Here is a 10,694-nt window from a genome sequence, read left to right on the forward strand (position 1 = left end):
ATCACTTAGCGGCTACAACTTATCACTTATCAATTATCACCTATCACTTATCACTTATCAGACATCACTCATCACTTATAAAATATCAACTATCACTTATCAACTATTACTTATCAGCTATAACCTATCATTTATCACATATCACTTATTAGCTATTCATTTATCAACTATCACTTATTAGCTATCATTTATCACTCCTCAACTATCACTTATCGCTTATCAACTATCATTTATCACTTACACTACACCTAAATTAGGTTTTAACAACAATTTTTCGATGTATATAAGAGCACTTTTAAACGTTATAATATATAGTGTTTTTAAAAGATACAACAACGCATTTAAAATGTAAAAAACATTAACATATGTGATATGTATTTTTAAAAGGTAGAATTTTATAGTGCTTTTTGGAAGAAAAAAATGCTGTTATAGATGTCATTTGACAGCACTTTTCCAAGAAAAACGTTCTCGTGAGCATTTAATAGCATTTTTTTTAAAACGCTGCCGTAGGTGTTTAATAAAGCTTTTATAGCGCTTTCACTAAGCCCAACTCCATGGATTAATTATATTTTATAAGCATCTAAACTCTCATAATGATATCAAGTGTAGAGCTTTTGAATTTAATGAGAATAACAGAAAATAAGAGCATATAATTACGCAATTGTTTGTGACAGGAAATGAACAATATAAAGAATATTTGATAACAATAGCAATAAACTCATTGATAAAACACGGGTGGGTCGTAAGGTATTCATGATGCTGAAAGCTACTTCCTATGTTCATCCCACCTAAAACATGATTGCAAATTTTAATTAACTAATATAAATAATAGGCAGATTTCTCATCTATTAACTGCAGAATCAACAAATCATCATAAATTGCTATGAACTACATATTTGAATGATAAAACTGACATGAAATGTTGGGAATGACATCAACAAAATCAAAATTAATATTAGTAAAATATGCTATGAAATCAGTGTACTCACGAGTCCCATAAAGTATCAGAGCCGCGTAAGTACCTGGTACGGATACTTCCCTATTTTAGAAGTACCTATGCTTCATAGTTTTGCAAATGATAAAGCTTGTACTTATGGTAAATCTATGTTATTTAACTGATGAAACCCAGCATTGTTCACTCTATGAATCAAACATTACAATGTAACCAAGATTGAATATCCTATCTAGTTGTTTAACCTTTTGACGATGCTTTTCAAGAATTGGGCCTTTTCAAATCTCCAGCATTCAAGTTTCCACAAATGGCATCCACTGCAGTAATGAACAATATGAAGAATTAATATCTTACTCTGGCTATATAAATTATAATGATATTTCCTCAGGATCTTTTTTCAAAAGTACAATATACTGTCAAAATATTTTATCTCTGTGAAGTTGAAAATGTTTTTTTTCACTAAGCTGTATATTTTTTAAATATTCACTTTTGTATGGTTTAATAAAGATTTATAGATAATATATAAAAATGATTTACCTGGGAGGTACCCAGGTATGTCTAGGTCTTGCCATTGACCTTGTCTTTGAATAAACTTCACTTTTGCAAGTTGTCCTATGTTCCTGCCTTAGAAAATCATATTATATTTACCTATTTAGACAAACGAAATTATGTGTTTTGCATGAAAAATACATGAATATAACAACATATTTTATTTGATTGTTTTAAACTGTCTAAACAATTGAGTAATATTTTTTTATCAAATTCCTACTTGGATAGAAAGAAATTCAGCATTCAGAAATAGAGACAAACTCTGCATAGTGAAGATCTATAAGCCAAAATCATAAAACCTAAAATGAAATCCAAATAGCCTACTATGCAAGTCATCTGTGCTATCAATGACAGATCTTAGTGAACTGACCTGGAAGCAGGATGGACTAAAGGTGCAAAAAACCGTCCTTGTGTGCATCCAAGCTTAGCATATGTACTCTAAAATGGCGATCGAAATTAGGAAACACAGTATCAGATCTTAATCAAACATGTTATGCTATCAATCATCTGCACATATCACTACTGAAGGAACAACTACATACCTGATTCACCAACTGGTTTTTGAACTTTTCAGGATTTAACTTTTGCTCAGAATGGAATGCATAAGATACTTGAATATTCATTCCTATAATCACCAATAACAGATCATTTAACTAGTACTGAAGTTTGGAGGACCGAAAAGCAAAAAAGTAATATTTATTTATACTGTAACTTACATAGTAAGCATTTGATATTACCTAACCTGTAAAAGATCAACAGATTGGAAAAGACCAAATTTAAATGACATAATGAAGTGGCAACTAGATGAATTAATTCTTCCATAATGAAAAATGCAGTTATATGGTCTATGCACAATAAAAAGTGCAGGTGTAGAAGAAATGAGGAACAATTATTCTTACTTACTCCACGAAGAGTGTGGCAACCTTCTTGACAAAGAGTTCAAAACAAAGAGGAAGTAAGGTAAATAGGATAGAAGGCAACCTTCTAAAAACTCAAAATTAAAATAAAACAAATCTCTGAAAATAAGTAATGTCACCCCTCAGTTTCAATATCCACAAACTCAAATATTAAAATCAAGAAGAAAAGTGATTAAAATCTACAAAAAAAATTGGTTTACTAGTTTGCAGTGTCCCTGGAGCAATTAGGCTTCTACTGTTGATAATGAAAAATAGATATTTACAAACTCAAAATCATCTAATTAATCTTCAATATAGTTAATGGTATGATGTATTACCATATTAAGTTATTGGCTTCAGATACACGATGAAAATCATGTAAAGAATGTGGCAGCTCAAGTGGCGGAATTGGATCACATGAACCTTCTTTTGGAGCTTTCATCCTCATAAGAATATGCCAGCTGAAGTGGTAGACGAACCAATAACAATTATTAAACAGCATTTGTAGAAGAAATATATGCAAAAACTAAATACAGAATATAAACAGAAGCAACTCTTAACCATTCATATTTTTATTTCTGATTCAGGGGACAAATAAAAACTTCACAAAGTTAAAACAATAAAAAGGTACTGGCAGTAGCCTAAGTCATCTAATTATCAAAATTAAGACATAACTATCCTAGTTATAGGATTTAAGAATAGGCCTAGAACTCATTACTTGTCTATTTTCATTTCCTTAGCCTTAATGACTTGATCTGAAAATGCCTCAACTGAATAACAGTTAGAAAAACCACTCGAGAGTACTAAAATTTGGAATTTGACAATATAATCCTTCATGCTTGTTTTTCTCTGAAATACCCTAAAAGTGGTGCAGGGGGGACTAAAGTTGAAATCTGACACAACTGACAGTGAAGGGTTATTTGTTTATATTTAACAGCTGCAATACCTTTAATGTTCTGAGTTGCATCAAGTGCCCAAGAATACTCATAAGACGGTTAATTAACTCTTTTGAAACTTTCCCATGGCTTGCCTGTTGCAACAAAAACATACACAGAGGAAGAGTTAGGGTTTCAAAATAAAATTGGGGTTTTAGTTTTTTTAATCAATTAATGAGAAGTAAATGGAAAAATAACACACAACCATAAAGAAGGAGAATGTCACGATGGCGAATCAAGAAGTTCTTACCTGTGATGTAGAATGCGAGAATTTGGATTTGAAATTTTAGGGTTCCAGTCAAATATGCGAAAAGAAAATAAATTTATCAACCATTTATTCCTTTCTTTAATCAACAAAGTTCATTACTTTACACTTTCAATCAACAAATTTGAACAAACTGCACCCATTTCGTAGTCATTGGAAAAGAACAAGTAGAAGAAGCACTAAATCCCAATACACAAATAAAATAAAATAAAAAAAGATTGTTACTGTTGAACAGATTCCGCGGCAAGAAACCGGGTGCGACCCTTTGTTGGAAAAGGTACCATGAGGTTAATTTTGACGGCAAAAAAAATAATGAGGGGAAAAAAACACAGTCCCTACACCACAACCAGATGAAGAAAAAAATGGAGTATTTTAGAGAGAGAGAATCTTTGAAGGTTTTGAGCGATTGGTGTGTAATTTGCAATGCCGAATCAAAAAACCAAGGATGATGGAAAAATAAGAGAGAGAGAGAGAGAAAAGCGTGAGTTGTATTTAGAGGTAGGAAGAGGAGAGAAAAAGTGGGACCCACATTCTTACATGAAGAGAACTTATTAGACGCTTTTGTGTTTTTTGTTTTATATTTTTATTATTTTTTCAAGTCTCTTTCCTTTTCAGTTTCCCTGACTTGTTTATGTGTGTGCGTTTTTTATTTAATTGAATAAATAAATGAATAATAAAACAAAAATTCCTTAGAATTCTCGGTTCAACGTTCGATCTTCTCGTGTCAGAAGGTGTTGTTTCCCATCTCTCTTAAGTTTCTCTTTCTATCTCTAGCTAAGATTTTAGGATTTTTTTTTTTGGGTGCTACTCCATTTGGTTAGTACCACTAGGGCTGGACATTCGATCAGTTCAGACGGGTTTGGATTCAAAAACAACTACGGGTGAATAACACATATCCAATGTAGTCAATTTTTTGATACGGTTTAGACGAGTCACAAGTTCACGGGTTATCGGATAAAATGGTTGGGTTAATTCGATTTGGACCAATTATTAGGTCATACAGAATATTTAGTCCAATAGCATTTTTTTTATGAAAACCGATTTTTGGGCTTTTTTAACCCATTTTTGAGGCAATTATTTAACCTGTTATGTAGACTTTAAATTTTTTGTTCATTTTAACATGTTTGGTATTTTTCTATTGCTGGCCCACTTGGCTACTGTCTCCAATTTGGTCAAATTTGATCATTATATGATTCAATCATAGCTACAAATTCAAATTTTCACATGTTACAGATTAATATCAAATTAAGCATACACAACTTAAATTTGACTAATGTCACACAAGCAGAGTGCATATTTCAAATGACTTGATAATTGACAATATTACAAATCAATACAAATTATACAGATGAAATTATAATTCTCATCAACTTGTAATCTTCAATGTACAACCTGAGAAATAGATAACAAATGTAAGTCAATTTATACAAATTATTTCTAATGTATTATCCTCACCTTATCAAACATAAATCACAAATTAAGATAAATTTGAACTTGAAACACATAACACAAATTAACACCACAAACCAAATATATTTGCTTCATTGAATACTCACAAATTAACAATTATTTACTAAACTTAATTAACTATCATAAAACTTAATTTAAAACAACATAAAATTTAAAATAACAGTGAATAATGTACAAAAACAAAGTTTAGGCATCATTTCAAAAACTTAAAATTAGTAATAAGTTAAAAAAAAAAATGGCAGTGGCATACATTGATAAAATCAAGCACAACCAAATTAGTAATAAGTTAAAAGATGGCAATGACATACAACAATTTTAATCAAGTATAACAAGATTGGTGTGTCTCTGGTTGTGATGATAAGCTACATGCAGCTGCATTTCCTAGTGACATTCCTTGGAAAAAGAAACTTAAACATACAAATACACTTGAAAAAAACAATGTCATACATTACATTCAACTAGCTGTTAGAAGCATGGATTACATTTACACACACACACAAAAGTAACATACAATACATTTAGAAAAAACAGAAGCAAACATTAAGACGAAACATAAACATGCATTACAGTAATATAAAAGAGAAGAATGCTTTAGAAATAACAAACAGAATTTGAAAAAAAGAAACATAAGCATACACTCAAAGGGCTCTTGCTTTATACCTCCTCCGCTAATGAAGGGTTGATAATCTTAAATATAGAACAAACCCCAATTAAATCACATTAAATAAATCAATTCAAATTGTGCATAAAAACCTAACATTAACTAAAATCTTTTTAAATATATACACATATAAATGGAAAATAAAACCTTCAAGAGAAACCCTAAGTTAAACACATTGAACCAAACTTAACAAAAACAGAAAGAAATCATAAGACCCAAAAGATAAAACTTTCAGAAACCCTAAAAGACTCATTATATAATACACTTTCAGAAATCTAACCCAGAACAAAAACAAAACTTTAACAGATTCAAAATTTCATAAGTCATAAAACTGAAAACAAATTCAAAAACCCTAAATGACCCATTATACAGTCAACCCTAACCTTTTTGTTCTTGCTCACAGTGATGACGACCTTCAAACACAAAAAAAATGGCACGCTCAATAGATCCGGTACCTTAACATGGATGAAAAAATGAAGTTATTTAATCAAACCCCATTCGTAAGAGAAAGAAAAATCTAACAAAAAACTTAGTGTGCTTTGAATAAGTAAAAACATGTGTTAAAAACCCTAACTAAGATTGTTAAAAACAAAACAAGAAACTCAGATCATGTTGCGTGTACCTATGTGCGTTTGCGAAGCATCTTTTCTCCATTAACAGTTGGTGAGAAGAAAAAGAAAAAAAGAATGAGGGTATTATGGTCGACAAAACCAGTGGCTAGTTTTTGTTAAGTTAGAAACATAAATGATGGAGGTGTGTTGAGGCTTTGCACAAGAAGAATCGGCGATGGTGGCTTCGAAACAAAAAACATTGGAGTTGGTGATGGATTCAAAATGGAGGTGGTGGTGGTTTATTGTTGAATGGGTCTGAGTGTATGAGTTGTGAGTGAGAGTGATGAGATGAAAATTTTAGGGTTTGTTGTTGAGTGAAAGTGTGGGTGAAGACTAAGTAAGGATGGAATAGTGGGTTTACTGGATTTGGGCCTTTTTATTGTAATGAGGGCCTACCAGTTTTTTGGACAACAACTTGGTATTTTAAAATATAATATTTGAGTCGGGCGGGTTCGGGTATCTGTGGTCCAAAAATCTTTAACCGAACTCGCCCGTTTTAAACCACACGGATCCGTTTTCTTTGACCCCTAGACCCACGGACCCGCTCTGGCCCGTCCGTTACAGAAATTGGGCCGCAGACTGCTCGATTTTTTTCGGGATGCGGGTTCTTGTCCAGCCCTAAGCACCATAAGAAAGGTCAAAGAGGATAGTTTGAAAGACACTATTCTATATATATAACGGTTATATAAAAATAAAATAAAAAAACTAACAACAAATTTCTTTAAAAAAATTTAACAAAAGCTCTAGTTTTAAAAGAAGAACAAAAAAAAAACTCTCATCTTCAAGAAACAAAAGAATGTCATATTCAAGAATAACTTTCAAGTTTGTATAGAATGAACCTATTAAAAAATTGGTCCATTTTGGGCCAATCTTACTGCAGCCCTTGATTTAATAGTAAAATAATGGAATGGTGGAGATGCAAATGGGTTATATATTGTGAAGGTCATGTGCAAAAGAATAGAAAAATTGTATTATTAACTATTAGCTTTGTTGTAATTATTTTTGGAGTTTTGTACCGAGCATCCTCCACATGTACCTCCCACTCCTATTTACATAAAAAAGACCATATTGCCCCTAGTATTATCTATAAAACCCCAAAAGAAAAATTTCACTTCTTTTTTTTTTCACCCATTTCCTTCAAAACTTTCAATTATCTGAATCACAAATTTCCAAACCTTCGAAAATTTGAAACCTTCGAAATTCAAAAGTAAGACAACCTTCGAAATTTGGAAGCTTTCGAAATAGTATTTTTCGAAATTTTTGAAAGTTTCTATGAAGCTGAAACTTTCAAAGTGCATTTCTCCCAAAAGTTTGAAACTTTCGAAAGTTTCCATCAACATGAAACTTTCGAAATGCAAAAACCTTCGAAACTTTCTAACAATCTGAAACTTTCGAAATGTTAAAAATCCAGAAATATGAAGTATTCAGTTTCAAAACTTTGGAATTCATGGAAAGTTTCGAAGTTGTTTCGGAAGTTTGGCCTTCAATGAAACTTCTGAAACCAGTTTCGAATGTTTGGGAACAATATGAGAGTTTCGAAATGCATATTTTTTTTCCATTTTTTTTAATATTGATATATTGCAGTGCCTAGAATGAGAGGTGCATTTGGCTAAATTATTCGCAACTTGATAGGTGATAGAGGTGATGGTGCAAAGAGAATTTCACCAACAACATCAAACAAACGACGGAACGAGCAAATCGTCTAGTTAGGCAGCGTCGTCGAAGACATGATGATGTCGTTGAGCCTATTGAGCCTGCACAGATGGAGGAGGATGCCCCTGAGCCTCCACAGATGGAGCGGGGTGAAGAGCAGTATGTTGCACATGTTGATGATGTTGATGATATTGATGAGCATGATTAACATACCGAATTCTCTGAGGGACCGATGGTGACACAAATGTTGACATAGTATGAGCACCACGTAGCTCAAAGGCTATGGGAAGGAGAGATATAATTTAATTATGTTTATTTAATTTAAGTTTATTTAAATAATTGTTTATTTAAATTTATTTATTTATTTAAGTTAATTTAACTAATTATTTATTTAAGTTTATTTAATTTAAGTTTATTTAATTAATTAATTATTTTGTAATTACTTGCAGGATCGTGGATTGTTAAAAGTTATTATTTATGGATTGAAGCTAAAGATGTTTGCTGAAGTTCCTGTGCCAGAACTTGTACAACATTAGATTCAGGAATCTGGGCTGCTACATCTGTCTCCAGCCTACCTCACTATGGCTGATGCTGGTCTGATATTTGCATTTGTTAAAAGATGGCACAGGGAGACTAACTCATTTCATTTGCCTTTTGGAGAGATGTTTATCTTGTTAGACGACGTCGCGACTCTTCTTCACATCTCACCCCATGGTAAATTTTTTGATGCATCTGTGAATATGAACACTAATAATGCTGCAATAGTTGCACATGAATACTTAGGTGCAACATGGGAGAAAACACTAGTTGAGATTAATTATAATAAATGTCCCCAATATAGATTGCAATGGTTGTGTGATTTATATAGTCGTCTCATTCGAACAAACCAATTTGAGTGTGCGACTAGAACGTATATGTTGCATTTAGTTGACAGCCCTATTTTCGCCGATAAAACACATACGCGTGTGGAGGCGAAATACATTAGTTTATTTATTGATTTAGATCGTTGTCAGGAATATTCGTGGGCTACCGCGATATTGGTTTTCCTTTATGACAATTTGGGAGATGGAGCTGTCCACGACACTCGACAGTTGGGAGGTTACATGACCTTACTACAAGTATATCATTTATATTAAGTTGTGTCATTTATTTATGTATTTATTAAGTTGTGTTATTTTATGATGTTACTTATGTTGCAGTGCTAGATTTACGAGCACTTCCCTATAATTTTTAAGCGAGGCGATAAATAAGCGGTTGAAGAGCATGTGGGTGGACTGCAAAACATGCTGTTGAAGGCGGATTGATGACATATCATCGGAGAATTGACGCCTTGTTGCTCAAGGATGTAGTGTTTACACCATATGATGATGATCGAGCTAATCATCCATTTGTATCGATTTTGACATTCTCTGAATACCTTCGATGTGGTGGAGTATCAGTCCCATATTTGCCGGAGCGGTGTCTTCGACAGTTTGGTCGTATTCAGTGTGATGTTCCTCCGGTGCCAAACAATATAGATTGGGTGTGACAAACTACTATGAGATCATTTGTAGCGACCTTTCAGAGCATATATCTTGTGCGACTTTTCCTGGATAGGTCACTGCAGACTACTATGCATGGTACATAAGTGTTTCACATCCTTTGATCCTCCCCCCATCTACTGTTGCACCTTCGAGTCGACCTACTGTTGTAGCACATGGTCCATCATCTTCTGTACATGCTGGTCCATCATCGACACAAGACCGTAGAGCAGCTGAGCTTGTACGTAGGGCCATAAATTTGGTAGCTCCATTTAGTGAACTTCATGACATATTACATGAGTTAAGCCTATTGTACGACGATTAGTGATTGTGTTATGTATGATAAATATTGAACATGAATTTCTATTTTAATATTTTGTGTTATTTATGAATTTTTATTTTGAGTTAATCTGCATTTATTTTGAGTTAATCCATAATAAATGATAAAACATAAATGATAAAAGGTTCAAACATATATTCTAATATTCATTTAATGAAATACAAGATGCTTCATACGTCACGCATAAACTATTTCCCATGTCTTTGCAGACTCACTACAAAAGTTTTTCCATTTTTTTGAGGTAGGTGGCAAAGGACAATCAGACTTCAATTTGAACTGAAAAAGAAAATATTAAACATTAATTTATCTGAACAAGAAAATATTAAACATTAATTTAATAAACAATATCAATCATAAATTTTATCTATACCCGATGATTTTCATTGACGAATCCAATTGCTAGTAAAGAGTGAAAATAAGACTCTTTTGATGGTGATTTGTTTAACGGAAAGAATATCATATTCAGATTATGAGACAACGACACCAATATTATATTATATAGTGTTGCTATCACGTAACCCAAGTCTAGTATAGTTATCCACTTATTTTTTCCTTGTGCACCCAATCCTGATATTTTCAATGCGTTTCGCACTGATTCAACACTGTCATAAAAAACATTGGAATAAAGGTCTTGATGTAGATAAATCTCTTTATCCAATTGTGATCAAACTAAAGACCAAGATTCTTCAATCCAACCTAACAATGTTGCAATTGCGCGAAACTCACAATTTCCATCAAGCACAACATCTATTATCTCCTCAATATACAGATGTATAAAAGTAGGAAAATGTATGTTAAATAGTTGCCTTACAGAATACTGTGTTGATTGTTTTGTCGAACGT

General features: G+C 32.5%; 1 protein-coding gene across 10 annotated transcripts; it reads right to left on the reverse strand.

The window, feature by feature from the left end:
- Positions 1–594: 594 nt before the first annotated feature.
- On the reverse strand, positions 595–4,154 carry LOC101489228 (diacylglycerol kinase 5-like). 10 transcript variants are annotated; one of them, XM_027332333.2, is made up of 9 exons: positions 3,583–4,140; positions 3,344–3,427; positions 2,736–2,858; positions 2,218–2,243; positions 2,044–2,126; positions 1,872–1,939; positions 1,490–1,576; positions 1,198–1,269; positions 595–788 (listed from the first exon to the last, which is right to left on the reverse strand). In XM_027332333.2, the coding sequence occupies exons 5-9, from the start codon at positions 2,122–2,124 to the stop codon at positions 767–769; spliced, it is 330 nt and encodes a 109-aa protein (XP_027188134.1). In that variant the 5' UTR covers positions 2,125–2,126; positions 2,218–2,243; positions 2,736–2,858; positions 3,344–3,427; positions 3,583–4,140; the 3' UTR covers positions 595–766. The 10 variants fall into 10 exon arrangements, with proteins under 10 accessions (XP_027188134.1, XP_027188136.1, XP_027188138.1 ...); XM_027332335.2 differs by having other exon boundaries at positions 2,218–2,858; positions 3,583–4,151; XM_027332337.2 differs by having other exon boundaries at positions 2,044–2,243; positions 3,583–4,144.
- Between the last annotated feature and the right edge of the window lie 6,540 nt (positions 4,155–10,694).

The sequence above is a fragment of the Cicer arietinum genome, chromosome 1 (genome assembly GCF_000331145.2).
Source record: "Cicer arietinum cultivar CDC Frontier isolate Library 1 chromosome 1, Cicar.CDCFrontier_v2.0, whole genome shotgun sequence".
Classification (NCBI taxonomy): domain Eukaryota; kingdom Viridiplantae; phylum Streptophyta; class Magnoliopsida; order Fabales; family Fabaceae; genus Cicer; species Cicer arietinum.

Coding starts and splice junctions, on each gene's coding strand:
- LOC101489228 (XM_012717952.3), bottom strand. CDS start 2,124: ATGAATATTCAAGTATCTTATGCATTCCATTCTGAGCAAAAGTTAAAT. Junction 1,577..1,871: donor TTAGTCCATCCTGCTTCCAG/GTCAGTTCACTA, acceptor TGATTTTCTAAG/GCAGGAACATAGGACAACTT. Junction 789..1,197: donor TTGAAAAGCATCGTCAAAAG/GTTAAACAACTA, acceptor ATCATGTTTTAG/GTGGGATGAACATAGGAAGT.